Raw genomic sequence first — 24,540 nt, 5'->3', positions numbered from 1 at the left:
TTTCGCATATCTTGTATAGGTTTTGAGATTAATTCGCTAATTCTGGGCTTCGCCGCTAGAAGGCTTATAAGTGATTTCATTAAACAGCCCATTACCATAAAATAGAAAAGGACCACAGGGTAAAATAGAAAACAATTTGTCTGTTGTTGATATTCATCAAATGAAATACTGTCAAAATGCGTATTTAAAAAAAGCACACCATTTTTTACTTGGCCTATTTAAATAATTAACAGAATGATAATTTTAGTTAGCACTATATATTTGGGTTTCCGTAATATATTTGTGAATTGATTAAAATAAAAAAAAACAATATTTAGATTTTTTCGATAAAAATCATTTTAGAAAAATAAAAACGAAAATGTGTATGTATTGAACATAAAATTTGAGCACTTAATCCTTATTAAGAAATCATTAACTCATGAAAATCTCAATGTTTGTATATGACTTACTACATATAAACCATGCACAAGCAAACATTCTTCATTCTAGATTGATATGTCCACAAACTGATATATAAAATAGGATCATTCGCATGGTAATATCTAATTTGCAGCTCAGAAATATAAATAGAGAAGTTCTGTAGGAAAATATACCGTTGACAATTTTTTGGGACATATTTCATTCCTACACAGATCTGTGGCCCCAAGTCCCAAATAACAGCTGTCTTTTAACATAAGTAACAGCTGTCCGTTTACATAAGTAACAGCTGCCCTTTATTATTCGGACTCGTGAATTCAGTTGTCATTATTTAGACTATTTATTGCATTTGTGCATCCTTTCGTTATTTTTATTCAATTATTAAATCATCAAATACGCATTAGTATTATTAGCATCAAATTAGCATTTTGAAAAATGTTTAAGAATCGAAACATTTTAGAATTTATTTTTTTTATCACTGAAAAAAACCCATCAAAAGTATTTATCGTATAAGTATACCAAATAAATATTAGGAAAATAACAGAAAATATATTTTTTTAACAAAAATAATTTTTCAATTACTATTTGTGTGATACCTCTTGTTACATATTGCATTACTTATATAAAATAATTAATAAGTTTATTTAAAATGCCCCGAAGTTTTATGCATTTGCGTTACTCTGAATGATATCAAAAATTATTTATTTTCATAAAAGCATTCACTGAAATTAATTTAATCTTGGAATGAAAATTATTCAGCGAAAAAAAATTCACGTTTTTCATAACTAAGGTTACGAATTTGTTTAAAAATCTCATCCCCCACTTTACTGACAGATATTAAATACGTGTAAAAGACAAGAAAGTTGTTTCCGACTTTCAGGTAAAAGTCATTATACATTGCAATGCAGAGGTCTGTCACAAATAAAATATCTGCATTAATAATTTACTCATGTTCATATACAATCATTTTAGCTTGTCACGATATGTTCGCATTTGCTACGTTCGTAATATCACAAAATTTTGTAATCCTTATTTTTTCATTTCTAATCACTCCTCATTCATGTTATGATTATTATTTATGAATGCTAAGAACTAAAATGACTTATTCGATAGTAATTACGAATTATTAATATATGATTAGTTTTGCGTGTTCTTATAAATTTCGATTTTGCGTGTTCGTATGTTTGACACAAAAGAAATTATTAAACAACATTGAGCATTATTGATTTATGGATTACATCCTGAAATCAATAAAACCCTTGGTTTCTGAATATGCAATAGATTTTTTTATTATGGTTTCCAAAATTTAATTTCGTCCAGAAAGTGAGTCATCCACCTGTTTATTTCAGGAAGGTTTGTTTTGGACGATCATGATGGTTTCTTTAAACTTTGTATAAGCAATTAATACATGGATTTTTTATAAGAAGAAATCACACATTTTAATCAATCATTTGAATCAAAACTCGTATAACATTGATTTTCATCAAAAGCAGTTAAACTGAACTAAGAAAAAATAAACAAGCTGAATGATTGGTTTGCTGAATCATCATCCAATTTTAAATCTATTCTAGAAATATTAGTGATGATCCAGCAAAGATATAGATTAAGCTATGTATGGGTTCTTAGGCATTTCAAGCTGCAGATCTCCTTTCCCCTTCAAATTTCCAAATCCAGATATTTTTAATGATTTTAATTTAACAATTATATAAGTAGCTTTCAAGTAACAAATATTGTTATAAAAATTTAAATATAAAAAATGTTAATTTAAAAATAGTTTTAAACAAAATAATAAATAATTACAAAACCTTTTCAACGCATTCTAAAGTAACCAAATAAGTAGTTAGCCAGTGCTGTAAACTTGTAAGTTAATCAATGAACTGAAAAAAAAAGGATCATATTAATCTGCCAATGAATTTGAAACAAAAAAATGGATAATGCTCCAAATGTAAACAATACTTAATTTAATTCGAATATATTCGAATGCATGGCAATTGTAAATTAACTAAAAGTATAAAATTGGATTACCGAGAAAATACCCGAAAAGATTTCGGGGTTCTAAAAGTTTCTGGGTCCTTAAAAAATTGCTTTTTTTTTTTTTTCTTTTGATAATCTGCAATCTGCAATCAGATAACAACGATGATGCAAGAACCGTCTTCTAACTCAATAAATTTCAAATAATTTCAGTGTGAAAATTTTTTTCGCCATCATGAATTGTTTCTTTTTCTTATAATTCATATAACTCAGATTCTTTAAAATATTTTAACTAAGACCTGCAAATAAGTAATAAAAATTTTGTCTAATTAATTCTATCTATCTTAAAGTATCTTTTCAATACACCGAAAGCGAGATTTTTTTTTTTTTCACTTTTCTGAAAATCTTAATTTTTTCCGAATTTTTTTAGGTATGGAAAGGATACATTTTCTTCCGCAATTAAATTAAAATTAGAAATATGTTTACATATGAACTAAACCTCACCAGATGGCAGCATGAATTATGATTTGTTTTCAGCTTGCCCAAGTTTAACAATGCTGAATATCTGGTTGGAAATGATTGTTAAATAATTATTTAAATAAACAGCAGTTCGTCTAGAATATATAGACAGCTTTAAATTATGTATGCATACTACGAAAAACTCCTTAAGGGAGAGTAGAATTCCGAAAATCAATAAATTGAACTCCACTGTGGGATAATATTTGTCAATAAAATTCTTATTGGAATAATCCAATATACCTTTTACTTTTTTTGTCTTATTTTTTCATTACACAAATTGAATTCATAACTCCTCTAATGACAAATAAATATAATTTAACTCGTATTCATATATATTTGTAATATTCAGGTCTATTTATTTATATGTCTACTATGATTTTCTTTCTATTTTCTTAAAATCGATTTTCTTATGCAAGAAAAGGATGCTTTTCTCCCAATAAATTTCAATTCGAAAAATTATTCTTCGAACTCTGTATCACCAAGTGATAGCACGGTGAATAAGTAGTTCACAACGACCCCGAATTTTGCAATACTGAATGTCTGAGTAGAAGTAGTCATTAGATGATTATTTAAATGAAGAGCGGTTCGTCTAGAATTTATTGTCAGCTTTAAATTATACGCGTGTATACTACAAAAAAAAATCCTTTAGCAGTGCCTAGAATTCCGAAAATCAATGGAGTAAGCTTCACTGCTGGATAAGGTTTGTCAATAAAAATCTTATTGGAATTTTCGTCCAATATGTCTTACCTTTTTTTTTTTTTTTCCATTCTAAATATTGAACTCATAACGCTTCTGAACGACGAATAGATATGAATTCATATTCAAGTCCCTTTCAAATTTCTATATCCTTGTCATTATTTCCTCGCAAGCTATTGGCAAGAACTTTTAGACTTGACAAATGCTAAAAACCTTTTACTATTCGTTGAATTTATTATAAATAAATAAAAATTTCTGAAGTGAATAAACGTTAAATAGAAGATATATACATTTTTCCAACTTTGCATAAAACAAAAAAATATATCATATTATCTGTCGTTATGTTTATCTCGTCATTTGTTATTGGGTTCGATATTAAAATGTATTACAAATGCATTTAATGTTATAAAAATAAATAAAGGAGTGATCAACGGAATGAAGTTAATTTTGTTTTAACTTTTGCATTATCTCATCTCTTTTTAATCAAATAATAAAAAAATGATATGTATCAAATTGATATGGTTACGCAGAATATTTCTTTGGCTAATTGCTAGTAATTATAGCCACTGCATTGGAAGTTTCAGCTGTACTAAAAATATATTTTTTACTTTATTTCAATTAATATAATTTAACAAGTTGTTAGTGTCTGTTTTTTTTTACTTTCTATTAAAGGAATATGTTAATTATTTTTACAAAATTATTGCAGTAATGCATGTCAAAAAAATCGAGTTTTTACGCATATTTATGACAATGATAAAATGTAAGATATCAATATTTATAAAACCTGATTCAATAATTGACTTAAACGAACTTAATCACAAGAATAGTAATACACAGATAATGGTTTTCATTAGAAATGTATTTAAAAAATCTAAATGAAGTGACTTTTTCTCAGAAAAAAATATTAATATAAGCTCTTAAATCCGGATTATATTTTTGCTTGAAAGCAATCTATTGAACTTAATATAATAACTATATTAGTTAACAAAACATATTAAGAATTCAATACAGTTCTCAAATTAAATTATTCAGCATCTAGGTTAGTTTAAAATATAAACAGTTGGGTTTCACCTAAATTTACAGAAAAATCGTAGATTTAAGTATTCGAAAGGAGTGTTAAACCTGTCATTGTTACAAGAAATCACCTTATTCTTTCTTATTTGTAATCCTCTTATAGATCGGGAGAATATTATGGCAGAATTTAAAAACAATGATATTAATTCATTGTTTTTTTAAATTAATAATTATTTATTTATAAAATATTTATAGTTTATTTGTCAATAACTAAATAATTTGTAGATATCATCAGTTTAACTATAAGAGCATAACCTCTAGGTAGTACAATTTAATGTATTCTTTAATGAGAATTTTCTTGCAGGTATGAGAAAAATATTGATGAAATAATGAATTTTTATCACTTTTAATTAAACATTTTATATAAAGAAAAAAAGTAGGTAAAAAAATTTCATAAATTTTCAGAATAATTTTTTATACCAGTTGCCATACACTTTTTCCTTCTGTGTTTTGGGATTTGGAAAAATATTAAAAATATTCATCTAAATTCTTCCAAGGAACAATTTCAGTAATAATATTAATACTTTTACAAAGAAAAGTATTTTGTTTTGAAAAAACGCCAATATTTTTATGAAATAAAATGTAAGACTTGTGGATTTTTTTAAGATAGTATTTCTTTACTTAAATCCAAGCCAACTCAAATTTTATTACATGGAAACCTAAGAATGGTGACATCACCGGTGTGTAATGAATACGTATTTTTGACGTCTTTGGACTAGAATAAGTTTCATAAAATAAAACAACTTTCAGTGTAAATATGAAGAAAATAGCACATAATATATAAATTGTTAGTGTTTCAAATTAATTTCATTCAGACATATATCAGAAACTTTTTAGTACATTAGGATCATTCTCAGCACTATTTATAAAACCGAAATGAAATATTGTGAAGCTTTTTCTCTACTGTTAGTTTGAGTTGTCTTTGACTCAAGGAAAATAAATATCTAAGCTGTTTTTGAATACAACAAAATAAAGCGTTGCTGTCTTTGATTATAACAAAATAAAATGTTGTTGTCTTTGACTGCAGCACAATAAATATTCCAGCTGTTTGACCACAACCAAACAATTATTGCAGCTGTCTTTGACAACAGCAAAATGGATATTGCATCCTCTTTTAGTACAATAATTATTTCAGCTGCCCTTGATGATAGCAAAATTAATGTTTGTGCCAAAAAAACAGTATGCATCGAGTTGACTGCAGCACAATAAATATTCCAGCTGTTTGACCACAACCAAACAATTATTGCAGCTGTCTTTGACAACAGCAAAATGGATATTGCATCCTCTTTTAGTACAATAATTATTTCAGCTGCCCTTGATGATAGCAAAATTAATGTTTGTGCCAAAAAAACAGTATGCATCGAGTAAATACTCTTGCGTTTTCTTATTTTATTCTTATTTATTGAAACTTTTATTTTATACCTACTTTTATTTCTTATATTTTAGGAAGGAAATTCCTATACATATAATGGATAATGAAAGTTACGAAGCAGATACTGTGTTCTTTGTTGAACTTGGTGAACCGAAGCTTGAAGAAGGTAAACTCTTGCAATCCATATTCTTTTTTTAATATGATCAATGAAAAGCATATAAACTAATTAAATTTTTTTTCTGTATTCTTTCTTTACCTCCGCTGTTTCCCTGTAATTCATTCTTGTATGAAAACATCCTCTCATGTCTCATCTAATCTCTCTCTTTATTTCCATGCTTTCCTGGAAGACGTTGATCCTCCTGAACATGAAGGTAACCAGAGTTAAATTTTGGCTGATCATTTGAGCCATATGAATATTTAAAATTTCGCTTAATTCAGCTGCTAATCATTTATTAAAATAATCGGACCTTTCTCACTTCAGCTTCGATGTGGAATGTTTCTTTTTATAATATTTTCATCTACTTATTATTTTTTGCAAGAAATCTCAAATCGCATGTGCATGAGCATTTAACACAAACAAATATTACCTTATTTCTTTTTATTATTATTATTTTTTTTTAGATTTTAGTTAGAAGTGTGAGTGGATTACAGCCTGCAAATGTTAATAAAGCAACGTAAATTATGATGACAAATATTTCGTTTTAGTCGTAGTTTTAGTGTTCTAAAGTTTGTTTTGTTTGGGAAAATTTTCTCAGTGTAATGCAAAGTATAAATCTTATCAGTACATTTTGAAATAATTTATTTTGATTTCTAATGTTTTTATTATAAAAAAGAAAATATATTAGTTTTCATCATTAGCACTGACATATTGTTTCAACCAGAAAATATATCAATTAAGGCTATGCTTTTCTATTTTATTTAATTTTTTGCGTAGATTCTTTTGTAAAAATAATAAAAATATACAAAAATAAGAGAATACAGGACATAAAGAAATTTCTATAATCTTCTTAAACAAGACCATAAAAAATACGATACTCTAAGCTTAATCATAATTTTCAACCCATTAACTAAGTTAATAATCCATCCAGAATCAAATACTTCGCGATCAGGTTCAAGCAATACATGTCTCTAAAAAATATGTACAATTATGATATGAAGAGCATATTTCACTACTTTTCTTTTCTTGTTTATTTATGAAGTACATCGGCGATAATGAAATAGATTACAGCGTATAACTGCAAAAAGAAAGTAGTTGAGTTGCCTAATACTAAATACAGTTAAAAATTTCTTAAAATAAGAGCCTTCTATTTCAGAATAACTTGTAAACATCAGTTACCGATCATTGCTTTTATGCTTTTTCTAGGCATATATTTAAATATCTATTTTTTTTAAAGTTATGAGTAAGGGGACCTTTGAAAACTATTTAAATTATTTACATATGTATTTGATAACCCTAAGTTAGTTGTATTTTGCTAAATTAGACTGATTAATGAAATAAATGATTAATAGAATAAGTACTATGCTCAATGTTTTTTCATTTAATTAAATAAACAATAATTAACTATTTACGATCAATATTTATTGCCAATCTTTTAACTTAAAGGTCATTCTAAAATACAGTTAGACATACAAGTCTGAATGGATTTTATATTCCCTTAAAAATGGGAGGTATATTAAACATTATATGATATTATGCTTTCATATAAACATCCTAAAAGGAGGATTTTCATTTAAACCTCTGTTTATTCTTGAATATATGACCATTAGCTGGTATAAAATCCCTCACCAAAAAAATTTATTTCCTTATCTGGTAGCAAAATTAGCTATAATATGGTATATTATTGTATAAAGTTAACATATGAAGAACTTTTTAGCGAGATAGTTTCGGCTTATCGTTTGAAAAATCAAGAATAACTTCCCTTATTGGCAAAACTTTTTCATAAACGTGAAAAAAAGTTGCACTTAGATAATAGGGGTGGTAAATTTGTTGGGTTAACAATCTGCATTATTATTTCTTATTTGTTTTTACAGGAAATTTTTTAATATCGTCAAGCTGTAGAAGCAGTCATATTTTCAAATTTTTCCTTTGTTCATATATTATATCTTAAATAGCAATTAAAACTTATCAAAAGTATATATATAATGTATGTGCATTCTTTTATTTGATTTGTTTTCTGGAGACAAACTACTTTTAGATTCAGCTAATGAAGCTTTTATGAAGGTTAATCTCGGTAATTTTAATTAGATGATTCATTCATTTACTCAAGATATAACATAATTTAGGAGATAAGATAAACAGTTTTTTAAGGGTATTAACTTACTCCAAATATTTCTGTAATCTTTCCTTTTCTCTTCAGCAATAAATTAAAATATACTTAAACTATCTCTCTGACACTTTTTAAGGCCAACTTTTTAAACGAATGCCATGTCAAATAATCTTTCTTAAATACAAAATTTATTATATACAGATGCTCAGTGTGAAGAAAATGATTATAAATATATACAAAACACATTTTATTTCTTAATTTAGCATTCAACTATTAAACTTAAAAGAGCTGAATGAGAAAATTTTAATTTTATTTTCATTTTCATGCTTATAAATTCATTTTCATTCATGCTTTTAATATTACGTTTTAAAGGTTTTTGTTTAAAACGTTTAAAGGTTGATGTTTTTAAAGGATGTAATTTTTAGTTCATTTAATGAATATATAAATGGAATTAGATGAATCTTCATAATTCATTATCGCTTTTAAATTTTCCATTTCTCAAAATCATTAAAATAATTTTATAGATACAATCTATATTGTATAAATTTAAATAGTACTTTCAACATAAACATGTCACTTATTTAGTCGCTGCATGTTTTTAATGCTTTGGTAGTTGAATATGCACAATTAAAACCTTAGATAGGATACTTATTGAACTAGCTACCATTTTGTTCAACACTATTTACATACAAAACGATTACAATCATAACGCAATGCATTGTTTTCTAGCATTAGTAGATAGTTCTTAACTCATTATAATTAAACACGTGATTCATCAATTTCTGAATTCAGCCTGAATCATTCAGAAAAAAAGTCGATTCTGAAACTAAAGGCAGGAGTGTCACAGGGACGAATACCTCATTACGTATTTTAAAAAAGAATAACATCAATAAGACTGAATATTTTTCACAGTAAAGGATTCCAGAAAAGGTATATCATTATCTAACCTTTTAAAAACAGCAAGGAAATAAAATGTTTCATTGTTAAGGAAAAATATGTATTCTATATTCTAACATTTTACTTTACTAATTATAATAATGCAAAGTAAAATACTGCATTTTATCATTTTATTTTACACTATTATCTAATTACTGTTATTAGATCATTTAATATTATTTTATGTCTTCTTCAGAAGAAAGTGTTTTTTATTCTGCAAAAAAATTATGTCTCTAAGAACGATTTGTAATCGTATCACCAAAATCAAGCTTTTGTTTTATTTCTATACATTAATTATAAAAATATTTGCGAGATAAATTATAAAAACTTATTTCAAAAGTTTTTCTTAATTTAATGGTAACCAAAAACATTTTCTTACTATTAAAGCAGAATAACACGAGCGTAAACGCATTTACGGATTTGTGAAAACTGACATTAAAATGTATAAGCTTACGAAAGCACACAACAAAAACACTGCTTTTCTTAAGGACCTCTTTTTAAGGTAAACTCATTTAAGTTTTAGAATGGTCTTTGGAGACAAACTTTGAAAATTAACCTTGAAAAGCTTATTTTTTTACATAATCTCTCCAACTGGATTTTTTTTCTTTTTGCTTTAGTCTTTTAGAGATCCATTTTAACCTGTCATGAATAATGGATAAACTTTTTATCTTGATTGTGTTTCTTTCAGGATGTTAGCTTGGCTTCATCTTCTCAACAAAAAAAGATTCGCGCAGCATTTTTTTTCTTCGACGTTGGACTTGGTTAAAAAATATTTTGTTTTATTCACATTTGAAAGTCATATAGGTTTTAAGCCACTATGATTGTGTTATTTAATTTTATATATCGTTTATAAGTTGCTTTATTACTAAATAATAATCCCATTCTTTAAAACAATATGTAATTAAATAAAATGTAATCTATACTGGTGGCTACAAAAACTGAAACATCATGGGGAAAGAAAGATGCAAATTTGAAATCTATTTGTTACATACAATATGACAGATGAAACAAAAAATTAAATTAACATTAAGACTCATGTGCACCTCAGGAAAACTCATAATCACATTTTGGAGTAGTACAAAGGAAAACACAAGCTTTTTTCATTAGGATATTATAATGTTTGTTTGTTTATCGTGTAGGAAGAGCTAACAACACACCAGTACAAATCCTACTTAAATCTTTGGAGAAAGAATATTAAATCTACGTTTATTCTCTTGAAAAATGCCCCTTTGTTTAAGAGTAGCTAGACAAGTATACAAAAAAATCACCATAACGACCTTCCATGTATTAATGCCTGCTATGGACAGAGAGGGTAGATATTTTTTCCTTACGCCTGTTGAAATTTTTTCGACACATCACGTAGTTCAATTCAGAAACTGCAGTTGATGATAACTGGTATCGACTAACATAACAAAAGTGTCAACGTTTATACTGGTGTGTTGAAAGATTCGCCTAAAGTCGTTCGTTAAATAACATCGTCATATCAAGCTGATTAGGATGCCGCATTATATCTCTAATAATCGTGTTTGTGAGTGATTGCGCTTTGGAAACCAAATGCTGAAGCTTTGCCTTCTGTATCACTACATCACTACACTTTGCGATAAATGTGAAATTCTCTGGTATCCTTAATGCGTGTTCTGCCTTCAGACTAACAATTTAAATTCCTAGAAGTACAAAAGCTCATAATTACTCCATATAATTCTTGCCACTCGTCCAGTTCTTGTCCAACAACGGAAGACACAATAATGATTAGATCTTCAGCATTCAACATGTTCTCGATAAACAGTATATTTCAACTATTAATTGTCCTTCTGTATTAGCACAGCATTTTGTCAACTAAACATGATGTTGACCTTAAAGTACGATATATGATAACAGTCACCACTAATGATAGCTGTATTACCAGAAACTCTCTCAACAGACACTGATTTGAGATTTATTTATTTTAGTAAAGCAAAGCAAGATCTTTTATATAGCAAATACGAATCAAATTCAGTTTGTCTTTTACATTACTTCTGCCTGATGCCACACGCATCGTAATTCTAATTACTTAGATGTCCAGTCATACTGTACTTGCTCAAATTATTTTTAATTCGTACTTGAACAACAGAAGTAATCATTTGATCAAGAGACTCAAATCAAATTTTTTCTTGAATATACCTGTGAACTTTTATTGAACATAAAACAATATGGTTAAAGAATTTTCAATTTTGGAGGAACTTTTCAGAAAACTACTTAATTTTATATTAAGCTCTCTAAAAAATTTATTGTTAAGCACATTTCGTATTATTTATCGAAATCAAAAATAATGTATTGTTTGTTTCGGTTTTTAATGAAACTCAGAAATATGAAATGAATAATTAATATTTTATCTGTATTGCTATCAAAATATTTCAGATTACCTCCGCGAACAAAGCGGTCAGGATATAAATGAAAATCAAGAAGCTTTATCAGAAGATGAAAAGATTGCCCTGCTGGGCAAACCCAGACTGGGGGAACAGTACAAGGTACAAGTGCGAATCAAAGAGAGTAGAGAGTTCAAGGTAAATTAAATTCTTTCTTTAAGTCCATTTACTTTAAACTAAGATTAACATGAAATACATCGTGCATTGTTTTTATTAATATATTTTTAAATTCACGCTGATTATCTGAACACGTGTCAGAAATGCAAACTAACTAGTGGTGTTAAGTTACGAGTGTTGCTCTATTGGGACTCATACCAATCAATGGACGTCCGTTTTGCAGACTTCAGAAATTCTCGTTTTGTTTGCATTTCCTCCACTTTGTATTAAATATCTTAACCCTAAGTTCCTTATACTGTCGAAGCAGCATTCTATTTTGCTCGTGACTATATTTCTTCATCTGCAATTGCTGTTATGCAAAGCAATATCAAGTAACTGATATTTGTGGTCAGCAAACCAAAACAGTCACAAAAAAAATTTGATTTAAACATATGGTGAGAGTGTAATTTTCGTGCAACATATATTCGGTGTTTAAAGGATATCAAAAAGAGCAGAAAATGTCCTTAATTACAGGGTGGAAATGCACTTTCTGAAGTTACAGTACTTCCTGAGGTTGTCATAATTTCATGAGCGGTCATAGTCAAATAAGATCTACGTCTTATCGTCAGAAAACTTATATATTGCCTGAAAACACCAAAATATTTCGAAAGATAATCTTAACATGTTAAAACTTCTGCACATTAATGGACTGATTGATTATATTGGCCATATTTAATGCAGAATTTTATTTCTTAGTAAAATTGCATAATGGCCTTCCAGTCAAATTAATTTCTTATGGAACTTTGAAATGAGGTATGTTCGTTGAGTTCAGAATACTAAATGTTCTGACTGTCCTGTAAAAGCCTAACTGACTTTACTTCTCAGAATTCAAATCTGAAGAGGGAAAAAATAGAAGTCAAATCTGAAGGAGCTTAAAAGGGCAATTTAACTTTTTTATTTTCTATCCTAAAATAATTTTGGTTTAGCTCTTAAGGCCTAATTAAATGAAGAAAAGATAAATATTTGAGAATGTAGTCAGTATTTATATAATTAAAAAATGTCTTTTTTTAATATTATAGTCACTTTTTAGTATTTAACAACAAGTCAACTCAGACAAAGCAATTAAGTAATATTTTATATGATACGATTTTATAGGTCAAATTTTATAGGCAAATAAAGTATTCAAATCACAGCTTGAAAGACAGAAAGAGTTTATTTAGTTGGAAATAGTTTTTACCTGTCAATTTTCCAGTTTTTAATCCTTAATTTTACTGTGTCCTATCATAAAACTTGAATCGTGTTCATGGCTCGAGAACTACAACTGTATGCTAACCTGCATAGTGAAAAAGAATGGCCAAAATATTCAAAAAGGAATTTATTATCACTTTAATACGGATCTGATTAATGACATTTTATTCATCATATTGCTCTGAACTCTTATGGAAAACAGAAAGTTTTAAATAATTTCGCGATTCTTAATGTCCAAGCTTAAACTCATTTAAACAAACTTGACCACTAACTTTGGATTTAGTAGAGGCACAAGAAAACTCTATATTTTATATATAACGCGCATAAATGACGCTAACATTTCAGGCATTAACTTGTTGTAATACAAGTGTAAACAAAATATTATGAAATACAACAATAATTTTTTCATACTACACTTTCAACTGAAATGCTTCGATGACTTCAGATTTTCCTTTATTTCGCTTACCTAGATACCATCCACATTTCTAAATATAAAGCATAAGTTTTCTATTATTCTTGTAAAAATATTCAAAATTATGATGGCATATGATTAAATTTATGATAACTAAGCAATTTTTCTCTTTTACAGAATACTGTTGATAAGTTATTCCAGAAGGCTAATATATCTTTGCAAATTGGCACATCATCCTGGAAGGAACAATTCATAGAAGCTATTACCGTCAGTGCAGGTATTTCCATCTTAATTATTAATTTTGTTATCATATCTTTAAAATAATTTTTTGTGCTTTACTTAATTACCAAATATATATAAAAATTGAAGGAGATGATGACGATGATGATGATGAAGGTGAAGAAGGAGAAGCTGAAGAAAAGGAGCCTAAACTTCCAACTTGCTCCGATTACGTCATGCATTTCTTTACATTGTTTTGGAAGTTACTGTTTGCCCTCATTCCACCGGTTGGTAAGTATAATTAGGTTTATAATTACAATAGTTTTGTTAAACCTTTTCCTTGCCGGTAATACAGATGTTTTACCAGCAAAACTTTCATCTTTATTTATATGTCATTGCAATTATCGTAAAAGTAAATTATTAGGATTTGACACACATTGTTAAACTAATTTGTCTTTGCTCTAACCCCTTAACTGATAGCTTTATTATCTAGTCCTTTTCAGTCATTTAATGCAGAAAATCGCAGATTTTATATTCTAACTACTTCATAAAATGATAATTACTTTCCTGTATCTTCATTAAAATTCCTTCGCAGAAAATTCAATTTCCAAACAGAATGTGTTATTGCATATTTTAACTAATATATATATTGCATATTTTAACTAAACTTGCAATTCCATTTATGATATTTTAGAAGCTAACACATGCTTAACTATGTTAAATTATCGTGAATTTCATTTCCACAATTCTTCATTCTTTATTTTGTTTGTAAATGCGGTTAAAGTAATTACATCCTAAAACCCAACTTGTTCCATCATAAATATCTAAACGAAATAATTATTATAAATGCTGATGACTTTTAAATAAGAGCAACCCAAGTTATTTAAGCTCATAAACGTTTAACGTACCTCTTTTACTTACAAATATATTTTGAAATAACAGTATTCATTTAGAGATATACCTTTATAATCTGTTATTTATATCAAATGCACACCTAAACATGATAGAGATTTGAAAAACACCCATTAAAAATAAAATGGTGAGGACTGAAAAACGTCATATAATTCAATAAATTTCATTTCATTTGCATAAATAAAATCATTGATTTCATCTGCCTAAAAGTTTTATATTTCATATGTTTAAATGAAGGCAGTATGCAAAGTAAGTTGTTTGAAATAAAGAAATCAACATTCTAACTTGTTTTGCTGCCTAGTGTAGAAGTAGTATATGTCTATACATGTTTGTATAAGCGAAATTGTAAGCGATTAATAATTATAGAGAACACCAGTCAAAGCAAGCTTCTGTATGAATCTTATCAATAATGAATGAGAAGAATTTAATATAAGTTGATTAAAATGAATTAATTTAATTTTAATCAACTTATATTATAAGACAAATATGCTGTATAGATCTGTTCGTCACATTTATAAAATCGCATGTAATTACTTTCTTCTTACTGGCATCATTTTTTCAAATATACTTTTCAATAAATAATGAGTTAATGTATAAATTTATTCATGTGTAGCTTAAAATTGTTTGACTTGCCAAAATTCAGTCCAAAATAACAGAAAAGTAACAAATCTGTATTTATCTTTTCAAATTCCGCTACTAATAATTCTTCTCAAACTCGAAGTTTACTAAATTGTAACTTTTTTGTGCAAGATAAGCTTTATTACTATATATCATGATTCCTCTTTAAACTGATTCTTACGTTTGGTCGTAATAATTATGATTTTCAATGCAATATAAATGAATTATATTGCCCAAAGACATTTACTGTAAAAGAATCTACATTTATGTATTTCCTCAGGTAGCACAGCTATTCCGCAATATTGTGTGACATTATGTTATATTATTCATTATTCAAAAATATTATACAATATTGCGAATATTTTTAATATCATACAATATTGTACGATATGCTACTAGATTTATACATAATTTTTAGTGATTTTTTCTATTAAGATCATTCTTGGAAAATATATAATGCAATCATATATTTTAGAAATTTTGTTAGAAAGTTGTTTCTATAACTTGAAAGTATGTATAATTTTCCTCAGAATAATCTGTTATATATAAATGTATATCCATATGTACTTTAAATTCAAACTTATAATTTAAAATCATATTCTGTCGTTTCAAAAATGAAACTAATGCAAAAGGTCGACTTACGTTTGATTTTCAAAACCTAGACAAAGTTCAAAAATTATCTACCTATTTCTACCGGCTGTTTTATTTTCATACTAATTTCTGCATGGCATTAGTAAGTAATATAAAATAAGAGAAAATAAAATATAAAAATAGCTCTTAAAACCAATACAGACAAAAAAAATTTCAACAGGACAATATGAGAATATTTTAATACAATCACATTGCACTTTTATTATTTAATAAAAGTATTCCATTTGAAATATTGACTTAATCCATTTTGTCTTTTAAAATGCATCTGACAGGATATATGACAGTAATTCAGTCAGATGCACTTTAAAATACTTAAGACTTCGTGCAGAAATGGGAAGAGTCAAGCCTTCTTCACCCTCTATATCTTAACTAACCTTATATAGCTTAACGTTAATATTTTTAACTATATGTTAACAAATATTAACATCATAAGGCTTGTTATGAAACCATAGATCTCTTAAGTATAGTAGATTGTTTATATACAATATATTGGTTGATTCAAGAATTCTTATGTTAGAAGGTATTGGGATTCCTTTTCAGTGACTTGTAAAGATAAAAACCAACTAAAATTATCTCTTACATTTCTACTGCTCTGAGACAAATACTTAACAACAAACATTCCAAAAATTATTATAAGATTTTTCTAAGGATGTTGAAGAACTTGGTCAATTTACAACTGACAGCTTCTTTTCCATAATGATTATTATTCTGCATATGTTATATTTGGATTTTTATACTCCTAACAGACATGTTCGACGGCTGGCTATGCTTTGTAGTATCAATATTAGGAATTGGATTGCTGACTGCTGTTATTGGGGACTTAGCCTCACACTTCGGCTGCACTGTAGGCCTAAAAGATGCAGTCACTGCCGTGGCTTTAGTAGCTTTGGGAACAAGTATTCCAGGTACGTAACTTGTTTTTCACGTTTCTTGTAGCATTTCGATACACACATATCCTAATGAAATACCTTAATATATTGGTCTATTTTTGTTCCTTAAGAGCTTTGCTAATAAATAACACTTTCTAGAGATTTTAACTTCCTACGAAGTATGAAACATCTTCCAGCATGTACTACAAAAAGAATATATTTTCAAGCCATTCTTAATGTTTTTCGATTTATACACTTTGCACTTCGATTTGGTATAATTTTGATTATCGTGAAAATATAATGCCAATAAAAGGAAACGTCACAAGCTGCTTAATCTTTCCTTTTCATATCTTTGAAAAAACGCCTCTCATCAAAAGATGATTTCTGAAACTGGAATAAGTGAAATTGAAGGTATTTAGTTGTTGTGCTGGTGTTAAGAATGTTTTCTTTAAATTCAACATCAAATATTTGCTTCTTTATTAAGAAAGTTGTCCTGTCTTTTATCGTGAAGTGTCTTAAAGTAAGAGTATATCCTACTATCAAATATTTGTAGAAAATTTGGAGGAGATTTTGAATCTTTCAAATGTTTTAAATATCGAAATCTGAACATTGAACTCAAAGTCTAAAAAAAGTTCCTAAACTTAATCAGAATATTAGAGCTCTTAATCTGAATTTACAAACCTGTAGAAATTCCAGTATTTGCTCTGAAAGCTTATTTTTCTCTGCCATTATTTTTCTCTGCTTATTTTTCTTAATATTTTCTTTCTTTTCATTCAATATTTTCACAAAATGAGAGTTAAATCAAACAACTTTTCAATGAAAAGTTATGAAATGTTTATATAAAATAGATGAAACCGCGCGTTAATGACATCTTGTTGTCGCCGAGTGAAAATCGAGTGTTACTCCATGAAACCTCAATACAAAAGTACATTTAAACCCATCACATATTCAGAGACATGATTTACAAATCTTAACATTCCAATTCATTTTTAAAATCCCTTAATGTGAAAACCAGAATGACAAAATATAAAAGAAAGCAGAATTTTCTATGGTTCAAAATGATTAAGAGAATCATAAATTGGCATTCTGCCAGTTTCTTCAATCTTTTTATTTCCAAACCTAAACATTTTTTATTATTTTATTTTCTAGTATTTTTTTTATTTATCTATTAATTTACTCTCTCCTTCGCTTTAATATTTATGAGAAGAAATCATTCGAGCTTTAATGTATGAATGTATACACTCATAAAATGTATACAAATAAATGTATACACTCATAAGCAGTAGCTACTACTTCGTAGATTAATTAGTTATATTTTATTATTTGTTTTTTATGGTTTGTAGTGTTTTTTTCTTTTGAACAAGCTTAAAACGTATTGATAATTATACTGCTGAAAGTAATCATTGCACTAGTATAAACAAGAATTTCCAATTTAAAATAACATATAAAATTGTTATTATAAACCTGATAAGAATACTTCTATGCAAATTGAATTCATTCCATTATTTATTATCTATATTATTTCATAACGTTTTCACTTACGCTGTGCCCTATTCATGCTTAAGGAGTTTTATTTATAGCAATGAAACATTCTATCCTTTACAGATTAGCAAGAAATGCTAATACATGTGAAGCATATTTCTATTTTACAAAATAAATTCAGTTTTGTATCAAAATATATAAATTAAATTTAAGTATTCAAATTATCTATAAAAGTTTCAAATTAATACATTTATTTTCACAAAGGCGATAAGAGAAAACACACATTCTTCTGCTTCTTTTAGATATAAAGTATGTAAAAATGGATGAACGTCGCTCTCCTTCAGTACTGAGGAGAGCGACTAAGTTTTTTGTCAATTGACGTGTTCATGTAGATTGACAACAGCTACTTTGCGCTATTGACTTAATCACATGATGTCGCATCAAATACATCTTTTCATCAGTTTTATGCATTAATATGTAATTGAAATTTAGGGAATCTAGTTTTTACTTTTTTTACTAACCAAGCTTCAAAAATTGCTTAGATAGATTGTATTTCTATCTAAGCCATTCTTTCATCTTCATCGATTTATTTTATCCATTTTACTGCTGTGATGCATTCTCGAATTTTAAACACTTCTCCAGATTTTCATTAAATTTAAATTTATCTTCTTAAAGACTGCCTGCCAGCGATGGACTTTTAGTATTATTTGTTAGATGAATTGATAAAAGTTAAGACATTGACAAGGCCAATGAGATTTCTAGAGACCAAACTCCATAGCTTCAATTAATATTTTGTTAAGGAGATTAAACGGGAGTCGTATGCAAATATGAAATAATTTGGAATAATTAGGGATTGCATCTGAGGATAAGAAAAGAAAATCCAACTTCGTCTCATTATACTTCCTCTATTTACATTTATCTAATAACTTAAGTTATGCGATTGAATGAACACATTACTTAGTGGTTGGAGATTTCTTTCTTGACTTATCTAAAGAATGAAGAAAGGATTTCTTCCTTTCTCCATTGTCTTAGCTTTTCTCAATAGTTATAATTTACTACACTTTCAAATGAAGGGAAAATAAAAGCAAAAACATTAATTTAACTTTCTTACTTAGAGGTTATAGAAGGTTTTATTAATAAGATCATCTTTATCGTGTTTAAAGGTCCAAATGTGTCTAGAAACTGAACGCTTCAAATCTTGAATATTGTTTATTCTCCTAAAAGAAATCGCAAAAGATTACATAGCCATGATACTCAGGTAGCACAGAATGTAGCACAATAATGTACAATATTGTATTATTCAACATTCAACAATATTATATAATATTGCAAATATTGTTTAATACCGTAGATACTGTAAAATATATCTGTGCAACAAGTTCAGAGGAGGGTATTGGCTAAGTATTCAATAATAATGTTGACTTTGAGAAACTTTGGGTTTCTTTAAATGCCTCACTGCTGTATATGCAGATAAAATACTGCTGATATCAAAACAAATTTGCCAGACATTTCATATTACTCTTCGTTTGATCGTAAACTCTTTTAAATGAATAACTCTTTTAAATAGAATATCCGATGCCATGATTGTGAGGTATTTATTCTGAAGATATTTGCTGGTTGCATATAACCACAGGGCTAAATGGGTTTAATGACAAGGCACACATAATCAATCGATTTCAATAAAATGATTTCTGGTAGCTATGTGTATCAATTATACATAAAGGGACGAAAGCAGAACTGGTTGATCTCTTTTTTTGAAATTACACGAGATATGTGATAGGAGATAATATCATCTTCAATTTGTATGGGAAGTTGTTTAAAGGATAAAAGTGAGAATTTTGTTCTGCTATTTTCTAGATATAAGAAGTGTAAATTTTAGTTCATTTAGCTAGCTAAATATTTTAATATAATTCTGTATCTATTTCTTTCTTTCGATAAAAATGCAAGTCCTTGAAAAAATTTTTGGATAAGTAAAGGCTCTGCGACTTAATCACATGTTAAACTTCCTTGATATTCTCAGAGCCTTGATTTTTTTAATAGTCATTTAAAAATTTCTTCTTAAATATCTTTTAAAAAATCATAGTTTGAAATTTTAATATTGGTAGAAAGGTAATAAATCTTATTCAAAAGAACACTACAAATAATTCAATTGCCATTTTTGGCTGTAATATTATTCATCTTTAAGCTCTCATAATCTAAATACATAATCTTGTACACATTATAATATCGCTACTTTCCAATAAAAATGAATAAATATATTTACAGATTTATCACAGCCACCTAAATTGTTCATTAAGCTTTTTTCTCTAGAAAGCAAATTAAATCTGTTGTAATGCATATATTTTAAATGTCATTTCAGATACATTCGCCAGCAAGGTAGCTGCAATTCAAGATAAGTACGCCGATTCGTCAATTGGAAATGTCACCGGCAGTAACGCTGTCAACGTTTTTCTTGGCATTGGCATCGCATGGTCCATAGCAGCCATTGTTCACTATGCTAAAGGAACGGAGTTCAGAGTGGATCCAGGAAATCTCGCTTTCTCTGTAACCATGTTTTGTTGTTGTGCATTCATCTCATGTGTCGTTCTTCTTCTGAGACGAAGCAAACGGGTAGGAGGGGAGCTTGGAGGGCCAATGGTCTACAAGTTACCAACAACAATCCTCTTCGTATGCCTCTGGCTATTCTACGTCGTCATGTCCAGTTTGGAAGCCTATGAGGTGATCGAAGGATTTTAAAAGACTATGTATTTGGACATATTATTTAACGAACGGCAGCTGTATTTTGTTCAGCCAAAGGTTTGGGTACTCAGTTCCTTGTTTCTGAGAGATCGGACGCAGAACTCTCACAGGTGGGTAAAGGAATGAATCTTAGAATTCCCAGATCGCCGTGATCCCTCAAGAATGATTAGTTTTACCACTTATGTCCTGTTTCAGTCCCTTTCAGTGGAAGAAACAAAGTTCAGCACAAAAGGTTTCTGCTGAGGATCAATGCATTTCAAAAGCATTCTCTTAATGTTGATATACGCTGGTGTTTCCCATTGAGAAAATATATTGCTATGATATCAAGTTAAACATCTTGTATCCCAGCAATATTTTGGCAAAATCCTTTTTTCTCAAAACAGCAACTGTCACTTTTTTGTATTTATTCTCAGCTAATGACTTTCCTTGAAGTCTGAAACCAAAGTAATTTTTCTCCTTCCAAGAACACAGTAAAATAACTCGGTTGATCTTGGGATAGTTCAGCAAAGAGAGTCAAGAAGAAGCTCTCGTGAGATCCACAAAGAGTTTCAAAGAAAAAAGAACTGACCGAACTACAAAGCAAGTATATGAAATTATTTAATGTCAGGAATTTTACTTTCTTCTTAAATGCAATTGTCCGATTGTTGTTTTTCGTGATCCAGACGCACGCTGAATACTTTAAATATTTAGTTTATCTTAGTTGTAATATCAATGCATATCCGACACAAGATGACAGTTTTGTACGCATGTCTGTAAAATTTTTACTTTAGAAAAAAATGGCGCCTTATAATTAATCTTCTATTCCCTGTGTGAACATGAAAAACCTGTCAATTTAAAACAAAACTGCATCTGTCAATATGTAATATGCTGTAGAACAGCTCTATATAGAGTACTACTTTCACTGTACAAAGTCATGTTGTACTGTTATGATGTGAACAAGTTCAATGTCTGATTATATAACACCATTACATCATAAAGCATTTTCCATCACAGATTTGTTAATGATAAGATGCTTTGCCTCCTCTATTTATAAATTCTTTAAACTTAATGCTTAACTTTTAGACATCTTTTTTGTGTATTAATGTATTCATCTTTTCACCAATGCATTACAAATTTTTTGCAACTTATACCCAAATCCCTGCAGATCTTAAAATTGTTTGATGAAATGTTACAAATGAAACAGAAATTTCGGATAGTTATATTTATAAAATTATATTGGCAGAATTTTGATAAATCTACAAGAAAATTTTATGACAAAACATTTAATGAAATTGAAATCTTTTCAATACAGATATTTATTGTTATTTTGCCTATTATACAAAATAGGATGAAATGCGTGTGTATTTTTTGTATCTACTTTTATTCTCTATATGTAACGCACGCACATTTACGAACAAGTTCATGAGAAAAAAAAAGAGAATACTTTTGAAAATTTCACTCCTAAACTCTTTCTATGAAACCCTGTTTGAATAATATATTATTCCATTTATAATTAAATTAGAGCATCTTTAAAATGAATTATACAAAATTAATTTATTTTTTGATATATGCCTTTTTACTTTTATGTAAATCCTTTTATTAAATACAATATTAGATATTTTAAAATTTAAAATTATACGTAATGTGTACAAACGACATGTTTACTAATCTAATTCATTTCTAATTAGCGAACAGTTTGATAATTCAGGTTTCAACAGTGCAAAAAAACCTTTTGTGAGAAATTAAAGATTCCATCCAAATTTGTAGTTTAAATTTTGGACCTTTTCTATATTTCATACTGTATGTAAGAAAATAAGTATTCAAAGGTCATTGCCTATCATTTTTAAACATTAGATAATATAGTCGCCATAAATTTTAATTTCAAATCCTTTAGCAAGATTAAATTATCTAAACCTTTCCCTTTTGCCCATTTATTCTTATTCTATAAGATTTCAGACCTTTTCACCTCCGTAGCATTAAAGGAAGTTATTTTTTTATGAAATTGCCAATTCAGATATTATTAGAGGCAATTATTGTCCTTTTAAATTTATTAAGAAAAATTATTTTTGTTATTTAGTATTGAAGTCTATTTTTCGGTACAGATTGGGCCATTGCATCTAGAATTCGCTATTAGTATAGTACAGATTTACGTGCTTCGGCAAAACAGCAAGCAATTCTTTACAGACAGTGAGTATTTTATCTTAGCACCTGTTATTAGCGCACAACATATAGGAGTATAATAGCAAATCATTGCACAGTTTGGCAGATTTCAGTTCTTTTGCTTTCTTTTCTTTCAAAAAATGTAAACTTAATTAATTTGGAATGGTATTTAGTAAAGCTGATTCCTAATTTATATGCACTTTAAGTATTATTTGAAAAAAAAAGAATATACTGCAGAATGGCATTAACGGAAGTGAATAAATAAAAAAACTTATATTATACCAATAAATTTAATCTATACGTATATCACACTCAAAATAATAATATAGAAATACAGTTATTAAGGTACACAACATGCAGTATGTAAAATAGGTAGTCTTCCTATAGGAATCTACCTAACACTCTTCCTTTTTATATCATACCATTCCTCAAAAATACGATATAAAAACCTTTATTAATTTGAAAACTAATGAATCTTTATTTTGAACCCGTATGTATATCGACTCATATTCTAAAAGCAGATGATACCCCCCAGGCTTCCAGTTTCATGCATCATAACACAAGTCATAAAATGTAATCATTTCCTCTCTTGTCTGTATGAAACTCCCATTGTAATTATTTGATATTTATTTACGAACTTTAATATACGTTCATCACATATGTGTAAAAGATAATGCTTCATCCATATAGGAATGTTGATAGCTGAAAAATAATTTTCGGGTCTATAAAAGGACAATATATAATATAGACGACATTATTGTAATTCAAAAGCATTCAAGTGTCAAGTCACATGTTGAAATTCTTTGTTAACAGTAGTCGTACTTTATATCATGATATATGTTGATTTTTGTCTACTTAGTAAAAAGGTTTGTTACACCATTTTTACTTGTTTTCATTTATTTCATAATGTAACTGTAAATTTTCATGGAACTAAACCTGTATGAATCTTTGAACATCGAATAAAAAATAGTTGCATTAGTAAGAATTGTGGATTATACGATTAAAAAGTTTGCGAAAGTTAAAGAATTTGGCATTCTATCACAAGGTTTGGAATGAGTTAGGTTGCTAGAAGAAGCAAAATATCTACAATCGAGGGGGAGGGAGGTATATATTTTTGAGACTAGGCAGCTGCCTAGAGCCACTGGGATGTACGAACAGCTAGCTTATTTTTCAAATGAATAAATGTGTAAAAAATACTAATTCTATAAATTATAAAATATAAGAAATGTAATTTGTGTTTGCATTCGATTATTAAAATTATTATTAAATAAATGAAAGTATAATTAGTAACTTATTCATAATATATTGGAATGTTATTCGTTTATATTTTTCACACATTATATATGATATCCATTTGACAGGCTTTGAAAAATAATAATTTTTTGTGTTATATTTGTTTGAAGTTTATTATTTCTTATTTCATAAGAATTTATCATGATAATTAAATTATTTTAGTTATAAGTAAAGAAATCATTAACTAATTATAACAGCTAATTTC

The 24,540-nt window shown here is 28.0% G+C and overlaps 1 protein-coding gene across 4 annotated transcripts in view; it reads left to right on the top strand.

Moving 5' to 3' along the window:
• Positions 1-23,923, top strand: part of LOC129958126 (sodium/calcium exchanger 3-like) — a 206,101-nt gene extending 182,178 nt beyond the window's left edge. For 3 of the 4 annotated variants that reach the window (XM_056070324.1, XM_056070321.1, XM_056070322.1), the window contains 7 exons: positions 6,124-6,215; positions 6,397-6,420; positions 11,650-11,795; positions 13,591-13,690; positions 13,783-13,923; positions 16,560-16,718; positions 20,524-23,923. In XM_056070324.1, coding sequence (XP_055926299.1) covers positions 6,124-6,215; positions 6,397-6,420; positions 11,650-11,795; positions 13,591-13,690; positions 13,783-13,923; positions 16,560-16,718; positions 20,524-20,900 — 1,039 coding nt within the window. In that variant the 3' untranslated portion in view covers positions 20,901-23,923. The remainder of the gene's footprint in view (positions 1-6,123; positions 6,216-6,396; positions 6,421-11,649; positions 11,796-13,590; positions 13,691-13,782; positions 13,924-16,559; positions 16,719-20,523) is intronic. The other variant, XM_056070325.1, reaches the window with a different exon arrangement.
• The last annotated feature ends 617 nt before the right edge of the window (positions 23,924-24,540 follow it).

This window comes from Argiope bruennichi, chromosome X1, assembly GCF_947563725.1.
Source record: "Argiope bruennichi chromosome X1, qqArgBrue1.1, whole genome shotgun sequence".
NCBI classification, from domain to species: Eukaryota; Metazoa; Arthropoda; class Arachnida; order Araneae; family Araneidae; genus Argiope; species Argiope bruennichi.
The sequence above is the reverse complement of the archived record's forward strand: the minus strand, read 5'-3'. Positions and strand labels throughout refer to the sequence as shown.